General features: G+C 40.5%; 1 protein-coding gene across 2 annotated transcripts in view; it reads left to right on the top strand.

Annotated features, from left to right (window-relative positions):
* DOCK1 (dedicator of cytokinesis 1) overlaps window positions 1–23865 on the top strand; it is a 563486-nt gene that overhangs the window by 21615 nt on the left and 518006 nt on the right. For both annotated transcript variants that reach the window (XM_048857028.2, XM_048857026.2), the window contains exon 2: window positions 22968–23051. In XM_048857028.2, coding sequence (XP_048712985.1) covers window positions 22968–23051 — 84 coding nt within the window. The remainder of the gene's footprint in view (window positions 1–22967; window positions 23052–23865) is intronic.

Below are 23865 nucleotides of genomic sequence, written 5' to 3'. Positions count from 1 at the left end.
CCTATCGGGCAGTTCCTGTATGTTACTCTTAGGAGTAGCAGCATTCCTGCAGTTAATATGCATGCAAGTCCTAAAAGAGTGATGACAGATTATGAATATTTGGCCATAGTCATGCATAAAATGTTGATAATGTAATACAGTAGTTATTTGTTTAGGCTACAGACAATGACTTTGCTTGGCAGTGAATTCTGAGTATACCTGATACTATTTTCTTCTTTGCTGTGTTAGATTAGTTCTTTGAGATACTATTAGGTCTTCATAATGACCTAATGTTTTCAATAGGTTTCTGTTTAAAGCATGTCTTCGAGGCACAAACTCACCCTCGCTAACTTTGTCCAAACTCACTTTCAGCTTGTGCTAAACTTCATGTGTCTGTATGGTGTTCTGCCAGAAACAGAGTCTCTTGAAAGTAATGAGATGAAGAAATTAGGCATATTGGAAAGAAAATTATTTAATTACAAGGGGCCTGTTCAATTTCTCAATAATTTGGGATTTGTGTTGTGGGGACGTGAGGTGTGTTTTCTTTTTGGCCACCTCATCTCAAAAAACAAGTTGAACTTTCTAGAACAGATAAGTTGTGGCCTCAGTAAAAGCTGATGCCTTTGACTGTTTTGCAAAGTGTGAGTTTTTAATGTCTGAATTATTTATTAATTATTTAAACCCATGACAACAATGAGTATGTAAAGTCCGCACAATGTCACTGCATGAGGCTTACGACTTTACATTCCATATTTGATCAGGCCAGGACACATGGAGTTGAAGATGGCCTCATGTGAAGAAGCTTTTCTGCCACTGAGACCCTTGATTATCTAAAATATTGCAGGGAATTTGTAAATTCTTTAAGTCCAGTCCTTATGCAATCCAAGACAGCATGCAAGGGCTATAAAAAGTTTTTGCACATCAAAGTGTAAACTGTTTTGGTCAGGGACTGCCTGTTACATGTTTTCCTGTGTCTACCACAACAGGGCGCTGGCCTCCCGGTGCTCTCATAATACAATTGAAGAAAAAATAGGAAAACAAAGTTATAAAAATAACTTTTTGGGTAAAAATTAGTTAAATCTCAGATTAAAAGAATAAAATACTGTAGTATTAGTATTAAGAGAGAGCAAATTACTAAAACATAACTTATTAAAATTTAGGGGAAGTTTGTGATGTCTTAGCTCTACCTCTTTGTGTCCCTGACCATCCCATCCCATCCTGTATTCCATCTGTACACCTCATAGCTTCTTCTATAATTTTATTTCCATTCCCAACTATACCGTCCTACATCTGACACATTAATATGCAAGCAAAATTCATAACATTGAAGGCATATGCTCTGATACTGTCTTTATGAGCTACACCAATAACATAAGAATGGCCATACTGGGTCAGACCAAAGATCCAACTAGCCCAGTATGCTGTCTTCCGACAGTGGCCAAAGCAAGGTGCCCCATAGGGAGTGAACAGAATAGGTAATCATCAAGTGATCCATTCCCAGCCACCCATTCCCAGCTTCTGTCAAACAGAGGCTAGGAATGGTGTCCATCCTGGCTAATAGCCATTGATGGACCTATCCTCCATGAATTTATCTAGTTCTTTTTTTGAACCCTCTTATAGTCTTGTCCTTCACAACATCCTCTGGCAAGGAGTTCCATAGGTTGACTGTGCATTGTGTGAAGAAATACTTCCTTTTGTTTGTTTTAAACCTGCTGCCTATTAATTTTCACTTGGTGACTCCTAGTTCTTGTGTTATGAGAAGGAGTAAATAACACTTCCTTATTTACTTTCTCCGCACCAGTCGTGATTTTATAGATTTCTATCATATCCCGTCTTAGTCATCTCTTTTCCAAGCTGAAAAGTCCCAGTCTTTCTAATCTCTCCTCATATGGCAGCCGTTCCATATCCCTAATAATTTTTGTTGCCCTTTTCTGAACCTTTTCCAATTCTAATATATCTTTTTTGAGATGGGGCTACCACATCTGCACTCGGTATTCCGGGTGTGGGTGTACCATGGATTTATATAGAGGCAATATGACACTTTCTGTCTTATCTATCCCTTTCTTAATGATTCCCAGCATTCTGTTCACTTTTTTGACTGCCGCTGCACATTGAGTGGATGTTTTCAGAGAACTGTCCACAATGACTCCAAGATCTTTCTTCAGTGGTAACAGCTAATTTAGATCCCATCATTTTATATGTATAGTTAGGATTATGATTTCCAATGTGCATTTCTTTGCATTTATCAATATTGAATTTCATCTGCCATTTTGTTGCCCCGTCACTCAGTTTTGAGAGATCCCTTTGTAGCTCTTCGCAGTCTGCCTGGGACTTCACTGTCTTGAGTAGTTTTGTATTATCTGCAAATTTTGCCACCTCACTGTTTTACCCCTTTTTCGAGATCATTTATGAATATGTTGAATAGGACTGGTCCCTGTACAGACCCCTGGGGGACACCACTGTTTACCTCTCTCCATTTTGAAAACTGACCGTTTATTCCAACCCTTTGTTTCCTGTCTTTTAACCAGTTACTAATCCATGAGAGGACTTTCCCTCTTATCCCATGATAGCTTACTTTGCTTAAGAGCCTTTGGTGAGGGACCTTGTCAAAGGCTTTCTGAAAATCTGAGTACTCTATATCCACTGGATTCCCCCTTGTCTGCATGCTTGTTGACCCCCTCAAAGAATTCTAGCATGATTTCCCTTTACAAAAGCTATGTTGACTCTTCCCCAACAAATTATGTCCATGTATGTGTCTGACAATTTTGTTCTTTATTACAGTTTCAACCAATTTGCCTGGTACTGAAGTCAGGCTTACCGGCCTGTAATTGCTGGAATCACCTCTTGAGCTCTTTTTCAAAATTGGCATCACATTAGCTATCCTCCAGTCATTTGGTACAGAAGCTGATTTAAATGATAGGTTACATACTACAGTTAATAGTTCTGAAATTTCATATCTGAGTTCCTTCAGAACTCTTGGGTGAATACCATGGGGTCCTTGTGACTTATTACTGGTTAGTTTATCAATTTGTTTCAACACCTTCTTTAATGACCCCTCAATCTGGGACAGTTCCTCAGATTTGTCACCTAATATTATTAATTTGTCACCTAATATCCTGCTTATCTGCTGTATTCTAACTCAAGACCTGTACCTGATCCATCTGACATTCTAGCTACAGGTAAAAGACCACAATTTGTTCACATATTATGTCTGTTATTTCCCCAGCAGCCGCTATCTTGCATTGAACCTCTTTGATACTGTCAAGTCAGAAGAAGAACAACAGACAAATGTTCCCCTTCTCTGGTCACAATAGAAAGACCACTAGAACTCTTATTCTTCCTACTGCTTTCTGTGTATCTGAGGAAGAATACCTATTTACTACCAGATTTCCACTTGTACCTCACCCACTGGATAGATAATGGTAGCTAGCAATACAATGCCTGGTTGTCTACAACAAATTAGAGAGGGTACAACCTTACGTGTTGCACACAGTAGGTAAAGAAAAGATGATGGAAAAATTACCATATGGCCAATGTGCAGTGTGTTGGAGACAGACTTAAGGTTATTTGTAGAAGGTACAGGTCTTTTAAACTTAACATCTCTAGTTTTCTAACTTTTTCTGAAATATCTGATTTTTTTTCTGCTGTAAGTCTTATCAATTTTTGTTTAATCTGGGAATCTGAATTGGGGTGGGGAGGGTGATTGGAGGGCATTTGGGGCTAATTAGCATATAAATAGACAGGAGGGAAGACATTGGTTTGCCAGGTTTAAAAAAAAAAAAAAAAAAAAAATGCCGGAAGTAAGAACTGAATTTCATTCTTGGATACATTTTGTTAGTTTCCATCTATTTCTGCCTGCTCTATTTAGGTTGTAAACTTTCTGGAGCATGGACTCTCTCTCTTACTATGCAATATCTAATGTGAGGGAGACCCCAGTTGTATTGCCATTGACCTCTTTAGGTGCTCCCTTAATATAAAAAAAAACAAGAGTGTGCCAGTTGTTATTGTAGAAGGACAGTATAGCACTTAAGTTTCTTAAACTTTTAATTTTTAGTTTCGTATTGGCTGGCTTCTGTGGCTTTTAAGACTCCTTTTTCATAAGCGTTTTGAAAATTTAAATAATATACAGTTGCAAAATCACTTTTTGCATTTGACGATAACACATTATTTTATTTTTCTCAGCACTGGATGCAAAGTATAAAACCGAAGGCGGAATGAAAAGGAAAATGAGGTCCCTGAAGTTAAGTAATGATTCATCATTAATCATTACATGAAATAAGCTCGCTGATTTATGTATTAAAAGTAAGCTGATTTTTCAGGACACAGAAACTTTGATTATCAACAGTAGATGTCTGTCTTATCATTGCCTTTTGATTCCTTAATAGTCTTGTCTTGAGATGGACGTTCACAAACTGAAGATGAAGAATGAATTAAGTGTTTAACAGATTGAGTACCGTACTATGTCAAGCTCTATGTGTAATGCATAGAATGTGAGTGAGGTTTTCTTGACACAGAAAAGAATTGAAAAGAAAAGGTGACTTGTGAAAGTTAGAACTAGTCCAGCACAAGATTTGTTCACAGTTCCAGTGAAAGAGCTTGACATTCTCCTTCAAGCATGTTTGCAATTTTCTGTACTGGATGTGAAAATTAGTGGGGGCACAATGGCTATCTTCAAGTCAGCATTTACTAAGAGTTACTACACAGCTGTATCAGAGATACCAGTTATCTACTCTTAGGAAAATGTTCTTGGAATAGGAAATAGCAGTATCTGAGATACAATTGTGTATTAACTGTTGCTAAGCATCGACCAGTCTTTGTAAGACACACATGCAGGAAATACTCTCCTCTGCCCCCCAGCATTTATTAGGCCATCAGTGGGACGATACCACACTGAGAAGGATGGAAAGAAGGATCAGGAGTATGGTATAGAAATATAAAGGGACAACCAACCACCCAGCATTTGCAGTTTCACAATACATTGATGCTGATTGTGAAGAAACAAACAGTGACCCATTAAATAGATTTAATTCCCCATGCCCTAGTTTGGTGGCTCGAAGATACATTTGGATGCTCTATTTTCTAAAATACAGCCATATCCATAATGGGATAGTGTTAAAATCTGTGGTCTGTATGGCTGAATGCTATGGGTCTGACCTGATGCCCACTGAAGTTAATCTATTAATGGGAGGCCTTGAATGGGCATTTGACCAGGTCCTATGTCTCAGTATGTTACTAGAAAGCTATAGCAGCCACCTGAGTTCTGACATTGCCTTCTAGAAAGGGAGAAAATCTAAAATGTTTCTTTTGCTGGTGGAATGTTTAAAGTTTCTTCCTGCTGCCTTACAACCCTCAGAGGCTTTAGAAGGAGTTAACAGAACAAGAGTGCTGTCTCCTATTCAGCAAGGAGAGGAAGCTTGTGGTGGTGGTGGTTTACATTGGCCTTGTTTACATGGGTCTTATTTACATGGGGAAAATTGCACTGGTTTAGCTAAGGTGTGAGGTTAAACTGGTGCAGCCCCCTTTTATTGACTGGGAAAAGGTTTAAGCTAAATTGAATTGTGGCCACACACTGGTGTGTATGTGCTCATATTTAATAAAAACTAGTGCAAGTTTCCAATGAAGAGAAAACATCAGACCCCTCCTAGCCACTTTTGTTATGAAAGATGGAGCCTCAGGGACATCAACCTCATAGAGAGTCCAACAGCTTGCATCAGGTTGCACCAATTCTCACTGCTGAAATCCCTCTCCATCCAACCTTTTCTTCTTTATCTTTCTGTGGTTAATATGTTAGTTCTGTGGTTGGTTAGTCTGGTAACTTTTTTTTTTTTTTTAAATTAGCACAGATGTGGTTACTGGTATACAAATAGCATGTTATTACTGAACGTGCTATCTGATCTGTTATGTAAAGGTAGAAAGTAGTTAGCAAATCACTGTTTGGCTAGTGACAGTTTAAATATCATATTAACATTAATATTTATGAACTTCAACAGCATTCTAAGTACTCTGTTCAGATTATTATGTTTACCAAGTAATAATTTGTAGTACAGAATGTTTGAGCTAATCTGATTTAATAGGGATGTTTTACATCTTCAGGGTGCAAGGACAGCACTTCTGATGGGTCTTTGACCTATTAAGTACGTTAAAATATGTCTAACAGCAGAGAGCAAAGTGTAGGATTCAGTTTACTGGTAATATAGCATTCAGTAAATATTTATAGGAAAATTATAATATTTGTATTCATCATCATAGAGTTATCATTTTTGACAAAGCCCCGTATTAAATGTATTTAGATTAGACTAGAAAGGGCTTAGAACGATCAATTAGAAATCATATGTCGAATAAGTTAATTTGTATTAAATTATCAAATGGGTGCTACAACTGTAAGTGTAGGTTAACCTTGCAGTAAAGTGTTGCGGATGCTGGAAATAGTTATATTTGATTGAGTTACTAAACATACTGTACCAATTTCCCTTCTCCATTTCCTTCAGAATGGACATATCATTTTATATTGGTTCAAAGGCCTTCCTTAAATGGGGAAGAGGCAGTTTTTTAGCCCTGAAAAATTGTAACATCACCGTAGGGAAACGCCTTTGTAAGAAAAAAAAGATTGATTACCAGAGTGTGGGGCTTTGAAGCCTTGACTAAGGCATACAGTAGCTCTTTGTTTGGGTTTGCTTCCAAGCTGAGTCTGTTCTGTTGCTGTTCTGAAAGCTACATAAGTCATGTGACTTCTTATTGATTCGAGTAAAACAATTTTCCTCCTGTTTCCCCCCCCACTCTCCCCAAAATGCTGCTTTTCTCTTTTATGCCTGCAATACTGTTTGGCTTGCTTACATATTTGAATCTTATATTAATTTCTGTGTATAGAAAACCTCAGAAACAAAACACATAGTTCATATTTATGCAGCTGGCTGACTGTAGTGTAGGAGAGAAAATATTGGTGGGACAAGCTATAGTTGTTTGCAGTAATTTTTCTCTTTGGCAATTGTTCTTAACAGGGGAGAGTAAGTTCCTGGGGGACTATTTGACTTCTGCATGTATCTCTGCTCTTTCTCTGCAGTTCTTGCTGCAGGAGCGTGGGAGCCTCAGGGACTGGGGCCTGTATGTAAGGTAATTGAAAGTAAAGATAAATGTAATAAGGTTTGATCTCTGAAGAACTTAAACAAAAATGAATACACTATGGCCTCCTGAAAAAATCAATGTAGGACTTGGTTGATTTTCTGTCTGTGGAAAAAGACTGACAGAAGGAAAATGCAAATTTCTTGCTGCCACCACCCCTTTTTTCCCCTCTTGCTCTGGGCTTTTTGCCCTGCCCTATTGCAGTGAGTAGCATCTTGCAGGGGCCATTTTTTTGCTAAGTATTTCTGCAGTAGTGCAACAGCAGCTTTATTATGCAGAGCTGTATTTTTATAGTCAATTGAAATGACTATTAAAATATAGCTAGCACATTAAACTCACTACTGCACTGCTATAGAAATACTTAGCAAAAGCCATGCTTCTTGCAAAATTGTATTCACTTCAATAGAGACCTGCTGCAATGGGGAGAGAAAAACTTGTAGGGGGTTGGTGTTTCAGGCATCTCCCATCATCTAAAGGAGCTAAAATTGTCTTTTTTACAAAGACCTTACACTGATGTAGTCAGATTTTCTTGGCACTGGATTTTGTGCAGCCACATAAAGGGAAGACTGCAAAGTGTACTGGTGTTAGAACTACAGTTACCTAGCTTGCCAAGCTTCTGTGTCAGAGAGGAAGAGTTCAGTTGTTTCATCCCCTGAATGGCATGTAAAGAGGGGCTAGCTGGGGCTAAGTGGGGCTTAGTTGCACCCAGTGTGTGTATGAGTGGGGGAAATTGACACTTTCAGCTAATTGGCAAGTGGTTGGATCCCCGTCCTTCCAAATCAGGCTGCAGTCCAGCCCCAGAGTCCGTGCAGTCTGGCTTTTCTGGAGTGTCAAGAGTTGGCACTGTGCTAGCCTAGAGTTTTCAGATGAGTGCTTTTACTAAATAGAAATTTAAAAAATGGTTTCCGCAAGTCCTTCTATCACATACATTAAGAGGTATTGTCAGAATAGTGCATCCTCAAACCCTGCCCTTCCAGCCTCTGTGAGGTTAATGTCAGATATATCTGCAGCAGTGGAGATGAGCTACTATTAGGGCTGTCTCCTGCCTCCACCATGTTGTTACAAGGAGGTGGAGAAAGCGACAGACTGCCAGCATAGGAGCTTTTGAAACCTGGTGGGTTCCTTTATACACCTGAAGATAAGAGTTAGGGGAGGAGACAGATTCTTGTAGCCAAGAGAAGGAGGAAGGCAGGAGCAGATAAGTTGCTGATGTTGAGTATAAAACCCTTAGAGGCAGGATTGAGTAGGGAAATGGAAGCTGCAGCCTGCCCTTGACATTGTGAACACTGCAGCCAGGGTCATGGTCCCAGCGGTAACTATGAGGTAGTTGTAAAACTCTGGTATTGCTATAGATGTGCAGCAAGCCAGTGAGGACTTCCCCCTTGATGGCTGAGTCTTGTTCTTGGACAAGATGGATAACACCTTCAAGGATTCCAGAGCCTGGAGGTCCTTCGGAGTGTATATGCCATCTGCGCAAAGACGCCACTGTGAGGCACAACAGCAGCGATAATATTGCCTGCAGCATATTGCCTGCAGCCCCCCCCCCCCCCCCCCCCCCCGAATTGATGGGATTACGTTAGAAAGAGGGATAGATCCCACATGAGGAAGCAGTCAGGCTCGAGCTTGGGACAGTCCTCACATCTTTCCTTGGCGCAGACCAAGTGTCCATTTTTACTCCTTTGTCCAGAGCACTGTTCCAGTCATTTCTCCCCCTTCTCTGTCCCCCCCATCCTTTTGGAGACAGGCTGGCCTGCTTTTACGATACATGGGACTTGATTACCTCTGACAGCTAGTTCCTAGACTCAGATCGGGCTATGCAGTCCAGTTCCTATCCACACCCCCTTTCCGTTCTCCTTCCCGTCCCTCTTCAAGGACTCCTCTCACAAGACACTGCTTATCGAGCAGGTCAGCTCTCTCTGTTGAAGTTGTGAGTGGTGGAGGATGTTCCACCAGAATACCAGGGCCACGGCTTTTATTCCCGGTACTTCCTGATACCAAAATCCAAGGATGGGATGAGACCTATTCTCAACCTTCGCAGCCTCAACAAATTTATCAAGTACATGAGATTGAGTGGTCACTCTCTTGGCTATCTCCCTCCTTCTCCCCTGATGTCTCAGAACAACTCATTTGCTGCTCTGGACGTTCAGGACACTTTACTTTCACGTGGCCATTGTGCTGAGCCAATAGAAAGCTTCTATATTTTGTGGTAGGGGAACGCCACTTTCAGTATATTGTTCTCCCATCTGGCTTCTCTTCAGCCCGCCAAAGCTTCACCAGATGCATGGTGGTGGTCATGCATATCTCAGGAGGAAGGTAATTCACATCTTCGCATACCTGGATGACTTGTTGCTGATGGGTGCTCCAGAGAGAAGGTTCTTGACCATGTCTACCCCACATGGCATTTGTTTGACCATCTGAGACTGAGGTTAAACATAGCAAAGCAACCTTGGCCCCCACTCAAAAAATTGAGTTCACTGGGATCCTGCTAGACTCCACAAGGTCAAGAGCGCTCCTGTTGATTGACCGCTCCCAGGCAATTCATCAGCTCTGCCTCAGTCTGCAATCCCAGCTGTCCATGACACTTCTTATGTGTCTGAGCCTTTTGAGCCACATGTCTGTATGTGTGCAGGTGGTCTAGTTGGCCAGGTTGCACTTCATCCCCTTCAGATGTGGCTCAGGACAGTTTATTGCCCTGCCCTACGTCCTCTGGATGGGTTGTTTCATCTTCCTCCACCAGTCCTAGATTCCCTAGGTGGGAGTCCCCATGCAAGTGTGCCAAGGGTTCCCTTTCGCTCAGTCCTCTCCTACCAAGACAGTGGTTATGACACTTCCCCTCTGGGTTGGGGGGTGCATCTGGACTCGTTGAGAGTGCAGAGCCTGTGGTTGGAACAGGAAGCCTCACTCCATATCAGCGTGTTGGAACTTTGGGCCATCAACAATGCATGTTGTGCCTTCCAAGACCACATCAGACACACAATAGTTTGCATACTCACTGGTAATACCACCATGTTTATTATGTGGACAAGCAAGAGGGGGTGCTTTCCAGGTTACTCTACCTGCAGGCAGTCAACCAGTGGCAATTTTGCATCGAAGAAGACTTCACTCCAATAGCAATCAATTTGCTGGGGGTGCAAAATCATCTTGTGGATCATTTCAGCAGGGTTTTCTCTCTAAGCCACAAATGATCCTTGAAGGAGAGTGTTCTCTGGCTTGTCTTTGCAATGTGGGGCATCCCCGCGATCAACTTATTTGTGATAAGGGAAAACAGGAAGTCTCTACTATTCTGCTCTCGAGGGCCCTCAGCCTGGGCTCTCTCTCCAACGCCTTCTACTATAGCTGGCAGTTGGCCCTTCTCTACACCTTCCCCCCCATTCCAGTCATTCCACAGGTCAGCCTCTAGCTCAAGGCAGATAGGGCCAAACTCATCCTCATTGCTGCAGCATGGCTGAGGCAGTGTTGGTTCCCAGACCTCCTTGCTCTGTTGGCTCAACCTCCCATACCACTTCCTCTCCATCCTGATCTGGTCACTCAGGATCAGGGCCTCACCCTCCATCCTGTGATCAGTTCCTTGCACCTTACAGTGTGACAGTTTCATGGCTTAATGAAGAGGAGGAGCAGTGCTCAGTGGCTGTCTGAGTCCTACTCAACGGTAGGAAGTTCTCCACTAGGTCAGCCTACTTACCAAAGTATGGTTTTTGGCCCACAGGATCCAACCAACAGGGGCTTCCATCCATCTTGGAGTACCTGCTACATCTTCAGAAATTGGGCCTTGCACTCAGTTTGCTGAGAGTGCATTTGGCAGTGATACCAGCATTCCATCCCCCGACTCATGGAAAGTTAGTTTTTTCCAATGCCATGGTGATGAGATTTCTGAAGGAGCTTCTCCATTTATATTCTCCAGTCCGAGAACTGGTTCCCTTGTGGGATCTAAACATGCTTCTGGCAGTTCTGATGGGCCCTCCATTTGAGCCTATGCCCTCCTTTCTCAGAAAACTAGGCTTCTGATGGCCATCACTTCAGGAAGAAGGAGATATGAGTTGCAGGCCCTTATAGCTGGGCCGCCTTACACTCAGTTCTCCCAGGACAGGGTAATGCTGTGACTACATCCCAAGTTTTTATTCAAAGTGGTCTCTCTGTTTCATCTGAATCAGGTGGTGTATTTACCTGTGTTTGTCCCTAAGCTGCACTCTTCCCTGGAATAACAGTGCATTAATATTGTGGATGTCCGGGAATGTCTTGCTTTTTATCTAGATGGACTAAACAGTTTTGTGTTTCGCTTCGCCTATTCGTGTCACATGTGGCCTGCCCATCATGACTGTTCTGGTAAGCAGTTTCTACTCTTCTCCTATGCAGCCAAGTACACAGGCATGTGCCCCATCCCCTTTAAAACCCTGGGAATTTTTGAAATTCCACTTCCTGTTTGCTTGGTGTGGACACCTAATATCACATCTTCCCAGCTGACCATGTTGGCTTTCGTACACCGGAGTTGATGGATCTGTTGGGTCTGTGGGGAGAGGAGGGTGTGGAGACACAGCTCTGATTCAGCCATAGGGACGTTGACCTCTACGAGCAGATTGCTCGTGGCATGGATGAGAAGAGGCATGAAAGGAACATTCAGCAGTGCCGTGCTAAGATAAAGGAGCTGAGGCAGCTGTACCAGAATGCAAGGGTCGCCAATTGTTGCTCTGGTGTGGCACCAAAAACATGCTGTTTCTACAAGGACCTGCACACCATCCTTGGTGGCAACCCCACCTCTACTGCCAAGAGCCCCATGGATACTTTGGGGGGATTGGAGGCAACGGCCAGCAGGGTAAACCCCGAGGACGAAGTGGTGGATGAGGAGGTCGAGTTGGAGGAGGATGTGGGACAGGAGACAGGCTTGTTTGGTGGCGTGGCGAGCCAGGACAACTTTTTGACTTAGGAGTCCCAGAAGTCTGGCTCTGGTGTGCCGGAAGCAGGAGAGGGGAACTCTGGTAAGTACTCATTTTTCTTTGATAGCGCATGGTTACGTGAGGTAGAGGTGTCCTTTATTTTGCTACATGGTGCATGTGGGAGAAGGAATCGAAATTAATAACACTAGGTACTGTTTGCATGTACTTTGTATTCTGCGGTGCAGCTATGCAGTGGGGCCCTGTGTAAGAGTTCGTTAATGCACACCGAGATCTCCCAGGGATTTTCTACAGAGATCTCTAGGAAACGTTCCTGCAGATACTCTGCAATCCTCTGCCGAAGGTTCCTTGGCTGAGCTGCTTTGTTTCTTGCCTCATTGTAGGAAACTTTGCTGCATCAATTGGTAAGTACTTCTGGAGGAACCAAAGCAGGACACAGGCGAGCAGCATACGGACCTGGTCTAAAGCTGCACGCATACAGGAGATGCACCCTTGCATCTCCAGTTATCCACAGTTGTGTGATTTCAGCTTCAGTCGCCCGCTACTTGTGGAAAATGGTCCATCGCAATGCTCTACCCCTTGGGAAACTTTCCCCTTTGGTTTCACCAATGTTACGCAGAGCACAGCAGGCTGCTATGACCATGGGAATTTTTTCCTCATTGAGGTCTCACCTGCCAAAAAGGCAGCACCAGTGACCCTTTTAATCTGCCAAACACACATTCTACAGTCATTCTGCACCTGTTGACGTGCTCCTTGCTGCAGTGAAGATTTCCGCTGTATGACTTCATGAGCCACAGGAGTAAGGGATAGGCTGGGTCTCCCAGGATCATTATGGGCATTTCCACATCCCCTATTGGAATCTTCTGGTCTGGAGAGAAAGTCCCTGCATGCAGGTTTCTATACAGGCCAGTATTCCTGAAGATGCATGTGTCATGGACCTTCTCTGACTACCCCGCGTTGGTGTCAGTGAAACAACCCTGGTGATCCACCAGCACCTGCAATACCATAGAGAAGCAGTCCTGTATGTTAATGTGCTCCATCGCAAGATGGTCTGGGGCCAAAATTGGGATATACATGCAAGCTATTGCCCCGCACATTGTTCAGAGTTACAGTCCTTCATACCAGGAGACGATTAATGGTCACCACAACCCCCATCGTGGACTTCCCAACTCCAGACTGATTTGTGACTGACTGGTAGCAGTCTGGAGTTACCAGCTTCCTCACAGTGGTCACCACTTGCTTTTCCACCATTAGGGCAGCTCTCATTTTGGTGTCTTTGCACTGCAGGGCAGGGGCGAGCTCCACACAGATTTCAAGGAAGGTGGCTTTGTGCATATGCATTTTTGTGCAGCCGCTGCTCATCATCCCCCGTACCCGCATCACAATGCGATCTCAGCACTTGGTGCTTGTTTCCTGAGCCCAATAGCGACAGTCTAATGTGTGCAGCTGCTCTTGAATGCCAGCATCAATCTTGAATGGTTTCTTTCCATGGCACACAACAGGGCAGGCAGCACAGATTCCTGTTCAGATTTACATCTCATGAAATACTGAAGGATCGGCCGCATTTGTGTCCATAACACTTATCACAAGACTGGTGAGCAGTTCAGGATCCATGCTTTCAGATAGAGATGGCGGGCACAAAGGGCACATTACAGGGGCTGTTGAAAACCAGTGTGAAATGCAGTTGGAAGCCCTTGGAATTATTGGATGGAGAAAACTGCGTCATGAGGGCTGGATCCCGCCCCCATGATACATTGTGATCCATTCCCAGAACTCATAGTGGGAGAAGATGATGATTTAAACAGTGGGATAGCTACCCACGGGGAACTGCTCTCTCTGTCAATGTTAGAACACCAACTGTGGATGGTCTCCACCGACACAAGGAGTGTTGTGTGAACATGCACAAGGGATGTAATTTCAGCAGTTTATGATGGTCAATGTAACTTTTTAATGTTGACATGGACTTATTAATGTAGTAAATACAGAGAGAACAAGAAAGCAGCTTGACTAGAAAATAAGTATCCTCCCTTTTTTCTGCCTCTTTTCTGGTTTATTTTTTAAGGCTTAAATTTTGAAAAGAACCTAATGGAATTAACTGCCCTAATTCTATTGGATTTCAATGTGATTTAGGTGCCTAACTCCCTTAAGCTCCTTTTGGAAATCCCAGCCCAAACCTGGAATGAAGAAATGTGCCAAATTGTCTGACTTCAGTTATTGAAAGGCAGCTGCTGAGGATCATGGATATCTGCAGAGTCTACTTGACCACAGGATAATGAGTAGGATCACTTTATTGGATGTACTGTAGAAGTAACTTTTTTCTATTCCAGGGCATATTTTATCACTAGACTTTATTTTGAAGCTTGTCTAGTGGTAGTGGTGTAAGTGAACACTAATTTTAAGAGAATGATGAGTAGAATGGTGGGTGTACAAATGGGTGTATGAAAGCCATCAACTGTAGTAGTAAGTTCTTGCCTGCTTTCAGTTGTATTTGACTTTTATGGAAAGATAAATTTACAATCTCCATGGGTATGTCTACATAGCAGCCTGAATCCCATGAGCTCGAGTGGGCTGGACCAGGCCAGCTGTGGGTTTTTCTTTGCTGTGTAGACATACCCTTTGTACCTTGTCTTTAAGATGTGAAGGAAGGGTGGTGGCGATTAAATATATTTGTGTCTTCCTGAAGCTAAAAAACAAATGGGTGTTGGTTTTTAAGTGTAAAGCTAACGTGGGAACATATAGTACCCTAACATCTTGAGGTATCTTAGGATACCTTTGCATTCAACCATTGGGAGAAATGTCCTTTCAGTATATACTGAGATTCTCACTGGTTACTTTTGTTTTTTGTTCCTTTCCCCATATATACCTTGCTCCAATTCTTCCATGTTGCACTTCTCATTTTTCTATTATGCACGGATTAATGAATGTGATTTTTAAGGTGTTTTTTAACAAAGAATTGATTTGTGTGTGTGTGTGTGTGTGTGTGTAATTACAGTATCACCCAATTTGTTGTTCATACCTTTTTCTCCTCCCAGAGTTGAGAAAATAGTCTCTTTATGCCCATGCTAATCTTTTGGTTCTAACACTTGAGTACTTATTCAAGCCTCGTTTCTGGTGGTGTGGGGGAAAAGGTGGGGTTTGCTGGAATAGGGTCACTGTGTCATTATTTCTGAAAACAGGCACTGATGAAGAAAAGGAAGTGCCATTTCAATTGAAATGCATATTTAAAAACAGATATTTTTTACCCATTCACACACAATAATATAAGAGATGCTTGGAGGGCATTCTCTGTCCTTTTGACTTTAGTTCATTTTGTTTACTGTTCCCTTACCATAGTTGCGTGGTTCATTAAATCATATAACTGAAGCTCTCAGATCCACTGGGGTAGTTTGTCATATTCACTGAATGCTCTTCAGCCCACAGGCAGATCCATATCGACTAGGTAATGGAAAATTACTAAATCCATCTGGAACTGTTCTTGTTAATGCAGATCTCAAGAACAGGAGCAGTTCTTATTCATCATTGTGTCCTCTAAAATTGTGACGTGCTGTTCCTATTTTGATAAGGTTTGCTGTCTTCAGTTTCAGCAGTGGATACATTTAGTAGTACACTGGAAATGGGCTATGAGCTATCTGCTGCAAGTCAGTATTTGAGAATATTCGTAATATGGTCATTCTAGAAAACACAGGCCTTATTTGCAAAGGTGCTGAGCACCTGCAACTCCAGATGACATCAATAAAAGCTATGGGTGCTCAGTACCTTTGAAAACAAGGTGTATGTTTCTGCATGTTAACTTTGTTTATAGACACAATTATAAAAGACATTTTTAGCCTTCTAGATAGTTATAGCTCAGGCCACAGACTTCAAATAATAATTGTCTCTCTTTATCCTTGTCATGAATACAAAGGCTAATAGTCCTCTCTGCCTGGAACTGTACAGGATCCAGCTTGTATTCCTTCCAAAAAGGCTTCCCTGCTCAGGCAAGATTGGTGTCCGTCCATTGTTGGTCCAAGTGAGGATTGTACATTTCAAATGCTGTCCCCCCAGCTTTTTGGGGGAAGCTTAGGGGGTAACTAACTGGTTTTTAGTTCAAGTTTCTTCCTATGAGTTAAGCTCTGTTTCCCTCACATCATCAATATGATGCCATGTGCTCTTGTACCTAGAGCTAGAGGCCACAAATTGCTCGTTTTCTTGTTTCCTCTCACCTGAACACTGGATTTCTAACGTCACTCCTGACTCCTTTTGTATGTTTTTCCCAGCCAAGTCCTTTGGATGGCCTTGACCCAAAGTGACTTTCAAATATCCTGGGCTCGTATCTTGTTAATCAGAAGAGTTTTTTGTCTTTTCTCATAATAAATAACTTTAGTGCGATGGATAAAATGTTAATGAGTATAGTAAATAGAACAGCGTTGTTTCTCTTACTGTACATAAAAATCTGTCCTCAGACTGTGTCCAGCCACTCAGATCAGTGGTTCTCAACCTTTCCAGAGTACTGTACCCCTTGCAGGAGTCTTATTTGTCTTTTATATCCCCAAGTTTCACCGCACTTAAAAACTACTTGCTTACAAAATCAGACACAAAAATACAAGTGTCATAGCACACTATTACTTTCTCATTTTTACCATATAATTATAAAATAAATCAATTGGGATATAAATATTGTGCTTCTATTTCAGTGTATAGTATATAGAGCACTATAAACAAGTCATTGTATGAAATTTTAGTTTGTACTGACTTCACTAGTGCTTTTTATGTAGCCTGTGTAAAACTAGGCACATAACTAGATGAGTTGATGTACCCCCTGGAAGACCTCTTAAGTACTCCAGGGGTACAGATACCCCTGGTTGAGAACCACTGACTTAGATTAAGTATCTGTTCTGCAGGGGAATCTTTTGACGCTTGGCAGCTTTTCGAATGTACATTTTAAAATCCTTTTGTAGTGTGTTTTAGATCCCTTATGTGGAGTGCTTTTTACCAAATCTTGCTTTGTAACCATAGTGCTTGGTAAATGTTCTTTTCAGTTATTTTAGATGTTTATCTTACTCCCTGTTAGCGCTACTGCAAGTAGAAAACCTGGCTGAATTGCATGCTACAGGTACATTTTCACATGCTTGTTTTAAAGTGATTTTTAATTTAATCCTTTTTGTACAATACTCATAGGTCATTGCTCCTTATTCAGCCCGCATCAATGATGATGTGACGGACAGTTACTATCTGATGACTCTTCAGTGTCCTCTGTGAAAGTAGTTGGTCATCACAGGAGGTTGCCTATTAGATGAGTGTTCAAATCAATCAGCACTAATTATTACTCTCATTCTGCATCTCAGAGAGATGAAGAACTGAATCAGGATCTAGGCAGAGCTGTGTTCAGGCCTGGAGGTGGTCCTGTCAGGTTGAGTTGAGCATATTGGCAGGGAAGGATGGGATGGATTGCAGTGCTTCTTCCTCTGTAATATCAGTAGCTAAACAGAATAATTCATTTTACAGGACTGCCAGTTGACACTTTTCATGAGCAGAGAATTCACTTGCATGAGAGAGAAGATGTGGTTTTAATGTCTTTCATTCCTATCCACATGTGGTTTATGTCCTATTAACATTGTTTAGTTGAGATGCCTGAGAAATGGGTAGTCAGGATGTGTCTAATTTAGATGGGTAAAGGAAAACATTTGATCCAAAGGTTTTAGACTTGGGTGCCTATGGTTAAGCCCAAGGGAAAAATATCAAGACAAAAATTTTCCAAAGGGAAAAATATCAGGACATCTTTATCTTAGAGATGCTGAGCACCCACAAATCCTTTTGATTTCAGTCAGAGCTACACGAGTGCTCAGCAGATCTGAAAAGCAGGTCACTTTAATTTAGGAGTTTTAAATGTTAGACACCTAAGCCTTAAAAATATGCTATTGGGCTGTACAAATCTGGGAACACAGGTGAACTGGAAAATTTCTGATGGTTCATAATCAAATAGTGTCCCTTGTTCTGCTGTTTAGGAAACAAGATGTGTACTCATTGTTAACATTTCACTGTTCAGTACCGTTCAAAAAATTAGTGTTAATGTTTTTTCTTGGAATACTTTTGCTGAATTGCAATTATGTTTTTAAAGTGCTCCACTTCAAATATTTAGCAGAGGTTTCTGTTTTTAATGAAAAAGTGAAAATTTTATTTAAGGTTAAATTAAATTGTCTGGTTTTTGGGGTTAGTAGAACCATACTGTTCCCTAAAGTTTACATTAAATACTGCTGAAGTGCTTAGTTTCCAGTAAAAGTCTGCAATTTATTTTTGTGACAGTTCTATTGAAACATTTTATTTTGTTACCTTAAACAATCTCTTGTATTCCTTCAGAGTCCTCTAATAGGTGTCATGTCTGCTGTTCCTTATTTGCTCGGTTTTATATTTTATGTTGTTGATTTATATGTTGTTAGCATTTCATTTGCTAACTCTAAAGTCCGCCTTTCACAGAACAAAAGGTGTCCAATGGGACAGTTGAGAAAGCAACCCGTTATTGGGCTCCTCTGAATGTATCAAAGTGGAACTTAAAAAAAAAAAAAAAAGAAGAATATATCAAAATCTCAAAGGGTAATTAAGAACTTTATTGTCAACAGTTAGACTTGTTTCTTGAAACAGTGTATCTGGAAGCTAACAGAGACAGGGTGATAAATGGCTGACTGCTGTGAAAAACATGTTTTGATTCTTTCAGAAATGATTAAGGAAAACAGTCGGAGCAATAAGATTCATGCCAATGGGATACTCATATTAAAAATTAAAAAAAGGGGGAATAAGGGCAGGGGGAATAAGGGCTTTGATGCTGGCAAGCTCTGAAGGGCTCTAAAAAGGTAGTTTAAACAGATTGTCCCCTTGGGGAGCACACACTCTTTTCATATTTGGAGTCTAGGGCTGTGAAGCCATATGAGGAGCCTGGCCTTTGTCATTTTATCATGATTATCAAATTCCTTACATTTGCTGGTTTTGTTGAAGGGAATCTTAGCTATAATAGAGCAATGAGAAAGCTTGAGCATTCAGTCTTGAATAAAGTTCTGTATTTTAACAGCTTAATCAAGAATTTGGCACAGGTTTTCAGGCATTTTCTTAAAAGCATGATCTCGGCAGTGTGTGAAATAAAGCCCTGAGGCATGAAGTTCAATGTTTTGGATCTGTGTGACCAGGCTTTATTCTTACCTGTCTTGGTTATGGCACAATCCATGTGATTGCAGAAAAGTAATCCTGGCACATACTGAAATTTTTACCTCCTGAAATGTCTTAAATGAACTTTCCCCTGTTGTGTGTGTCCCAGCACAGCTTTATAAAATAGTAAGCCTTCCTGAAGGGAACTATTGGATACAGAATTCTCATACCGTAGACTCTGTTCTTCACCAATGATGTAGGTTGCTTCTTCACTTTGTATTGCTAAGTAGGGAATTTTTAACATGAGTTTTGAAAGCAATTGTTCTTGAAATATCCTCAGTCATGACGCTACCATGTTGAGCAACAGTGTTGTTTGATAAAGCTGCTGTATTCACTTTGGTAGCTATTGGGCCTCCTACAACTTTTGAAACCATATCTGTTGCATGGGATGCATTGTTCTACAAGATCGCTCTATTGTGGAATTCACAGAGATGCCAGATGTCTGAAATGTATTCTTGTTGGAATCCCTAGTTTAACGCAAAACAACAACGGTTCAACTATTTTATTTCAAGTTTTGCTAAGAAAAAACAAAACAAAAACGGGGGGCGATCTTATTTCAGAAAATCACAGCTTCAAAGACTTCACTCGTTTTGTCAGCTAGCACTTCAAAAAATCTACTATAATTTCTAAATAATTGATGTAAAGTCATGTTTTACTTTATTGTGTTTCTGAATTTTTTTCTTTGAGTTGTCATTGGAACATCTTGCCACTGTACATCTGATCAAAACAATTAATCTTTCTGAAATTACTCGTCAGACAGGAATGAGGTCCAGCAGATAATGAACAATGTATTCATGCAGTCATGTGAAGCTCAGCAGTGCCCTTGGGCCTTAGCAATGTACAGCAGTTAACTTCCAGTGTTCATTTTAGGGACATTTTTTATCAGGGTCTGTAGGTGCATAGCTTGTACAATTTTTTGTAAGATAAATCTGGGTATACACTTGCACAGGTACAGGGTTCATTGGTGTTTTACTGGGCAGAGACTTTAGAATCCTACAGCCCACCTATGTATCCTGCAACTGTTTATAGTAAACTACTAGCTGGAGTTCACAAATTATAATAAAATGACATTAAATTGACATTGATGCATTTACATGGCTTGTGTATCTTTATCACTTCATATTTATGGAATTTCTTTGCAAACATTTATAATTTTTTGCATAATTTTCTGTACTGCTGGTATTCATAGGTTTGAAGGCCAGAAGGGACCATTGTGACCCTCTTGTCTGACCTCCTATATGACACAGGCCATAGAACTTCCCCAAAATAATTCCTAGAGCATAGTTTTTAGAAGAACGTTCAATCTTACCCAGACATCACTTGTAGACCAATGACCTAGAGCTCTTCTCTTTTCCCCTGAGATTCACTCTGTCCAATGCACTGTGAGGCTTGAATCTGGATAAAATTGTGGGTTATGTTTAATATAATTGCTTGGATTCTTGGTTTAGAGTTTTAATTAGTCCACCCAAGAATCAGATAGACCTAAGAATGCAGTTACAATAGGCTTATCCTATGCTAATGAATTGTATAGGTTTATGATGCCATTTTGTTAATTTTTAAATGCAGACAGTAAAATACGAAATTCATTTGAGAAACTACTGATTTATATGGAGGGGGGAGAGATTCTTGACTTGTCAGAGTGATTACAGTACACAAGGAGGTCCAATAAATGAAAGTATTACCAGAATATATTTAGATGTATTTGTAGTCTAATATGATTTGAGAGAACTTCTGCACTAGCAATCCCTTTTTTTTTTCTTGTATCAATTATTTTTATACTACTGTCAACTGTTTACACTGAATATAGCATGGACATCTCTACTAATTTAGTGCATGGCAAGTCGTGGTGTGAATATACAGCGCTGTAGTGGCTGTGTTGCCTTGCTTCCATGTAATAAAAGTTCCATGAGTGCATTATGGAACTTTTAGTGTATGGTAGCAGGATCCACGTGGCCATTTAGTGTGTGGCAAAGTAGAACGCGGTAGATTCACACTTCAGTTTGCCGAGCACTAAGTCTCCATTCAGCTAGTCCCTTATTGCTTATGGTGAATTGTGTGACCAAAGACGCTGTCAATTGAACATTGAGGGCAAGTGAATACTTGGATACTGCACTTCACCATTTACTGTAATCTGCCATGTTAGGTACAATTATCTGGGACTGTTGGAAATTTCTGTGAAAACAAACACTCCTGGTAATTTTTTTTTTTTAAGTCCAAGTCGGGCTTACATGAGCAGATTTTAAAAAAACCCAACACTTCACTGTATGCACATACATGATTCCTTTTTATTGTTTGACAAATCTTCTGGATTAGTGGTAATTATAGGGCAACATTGGTCTGCTGTCAGACAATCTGATACCAGTGATGGCTGAAGTGTAAGAACCTGAATAGAATCAGGGATACTGGCTTTTTCTCGCAAATCAGGTGAGGGTTAAGGTATTTAACTCAAAATTTCATCCCTCTGCTTTTCATAACTAACCTTTTGCTAATAATGAATGTGCCTAATTTGTATGCACAATTATTTAATCCTGGTTTTTGTTTTTAGGATATAGTATTGATGCAATAAAAGCGTAGTTTGCTAGTGTGTGGCCTGAGACACGGATTGTCCATTAGTATTTTAGTGATATTAAGGTGCTTTGTTTTAAAATTCATAAATCAAGCTTTCTAAACAGTTTACAAGTGTATCTAAATAAAGCTGTTATAAAGATGACAATGAAGGACAAAATAATATACTGTATATACTCATTCATAAGCTGAATATTTTTGGTAAAAAAGTGACACATCAAAGAGCGGGGGTCAGCTTATAAACAGGTCTACACCAAAATTTGGTGATTTTAAACTCTATGAAATCATTGAATATCTAATACTTCCCGCAGCTCCCATTGGCTGGGAACAGCAAACTGTGGCCAGAGGGAGCTGAGGGGCTCTGTGCCTGCGAATGCTCCAGGTAAACAAAATGTCCTGACCCACCAGCGGCTTATCGTGATGGGCCAGGAGCCGAAGTTTGCCAACCCCTGAAATATAGGGTCGGCTTATGAAAGTTTTTACCATTTTTACTTATCCATCTTGGGGGGGGGTGTCGGTTTATAAACGAACCAGCTTATGATCGAGTATATATGGTAGTTACCATAATTACAAAACCTCATGAGGCTAACACAAAGTATTTTACATATTTTGTTAGGATGTACATATTTTTATGAAAAAAAGCAAATCGGAAATTATATTTACAGTAATGTATTGCTTCAAATAACAAATCTGAGACATAATTGCAAAAATATTTGTGATGTTTCGAATTTGTGATGTTAGAAACTGGGTGAAATGTTACAGTTCTACAAAGATGACTTGTGGCTTTTTTTTTTCGGCCTGTCTTATGATTTGAAGAAGTAGTAGATTAGAATAGTACTGAAGATATATAAAGCCAGTATAAAATATTGGGTCAAGAGGCTGACTGTGGTGTAAAGTCACTTTCATAGATTCATAGATATTTAGGTCAGAAGGGACCATTATGATCATCTAGTCTGACCTCCTGCAGAACGCAGGCCACAGAATTTCACCCACCACTCCTGCAAAAAACCTCACACCTATATCTGTGCTACTGAAGTCCTCAAATCGTAGTTTAAAGACTTCAAGGAGCAGAGAATCCTCCAGCAAGTGACCCGTGACCCATGCTACAGAGGAAGGCGAAAAACCTCCAGGGCCTCTTCCAATCTGCCCTGGAGGAAAATTCCTTGTAGAAGTAAAAATCAGTAGCTTGAAAATTATGCTGTTTTTCTGTGTGCTAATAACAGTATTCTCTCTTTCTAGCTTTCTATAATTATGATGCAAGGGGAGCAGATGAACTTTCCTTACAAATAGGTGACACCGTACATATATTAGAAACATATGAAGGTAAGTAAAACCTTTATTTGATTCAGAACCATTGTTCATACAGTCACACTGCTCTTGTGTGTGTGATTTTAACATATTCTGTTTTAGCAGACGGTGGACTACTGTTTTTTCCTGACTAATAAAATATTGCATTGGGGACAGAATTAACAAGCACTACATGTAAATGAACAGGCAGGTGATAAAATACCTAATTAATACCTTTTTCTGAATGCACAATTTCTCTTTCTATGCAAGATAAATGTTCTCGTACCTTCAATTTGTATGGATCAATGGTAACATCTGTTGAGTGGTTAGCAAAATGATAGACTTTCTCTAGATATCCTCAGATAATGCACAAGACCTGTTTGCTTCTTAATGGTGTTAATTTCAATTTGAAAATTATTTGCCCTCTAAATTATTCATATCTCTTTGTAAAAGATACATTTGCTACTATGCTACTTATTCAGTCAACATTTAAAAAGTAATATACCGCGTTTTATTTATTTTGATGAGAAGCAGTAGCAATATTGCATACAACATAAATTTCAATTAGTACTTCTCCCTGATTCCCATAAAATAGTAATTTATCGTGAAAAATATTTAATTTGAGAATGAGGGAAAATTCTTAGTTAGTTTTGCTGCTGCTGAGTGATCAAATAGTAATGGTTAAGTACAACCCTCTTTTTTGGGGTCACGTATCCTTGATTTCTCATTCATTCAGTCAGTTGTATGATGTGGCTTAGAAGAGAAGCAGTGATCTAGATGGCTTTTGTGTTAGAAAATTAGAAATCATCACAGTAATAGGATAACTTTCTGCATTTTGGATATGTGATTT

This window comes from Caretta caretta, chromosome 7, assembly GCF_965140235.1.
Source record: "Caretta caretta isolate rCarCar2 chromosome 7, rCarCar1.hap1, whole genome shotgun sequence".
Lineage (NCBI taxonomy): Eukaryota > Metazoa > Chordata > Testudines > Cheloniidae > Caretta > Caretta caretta.
Note: the sequence above shows the minus strand (reverse complement) of the source record. Positions and strands in the feature narration are given on the sequence as shown.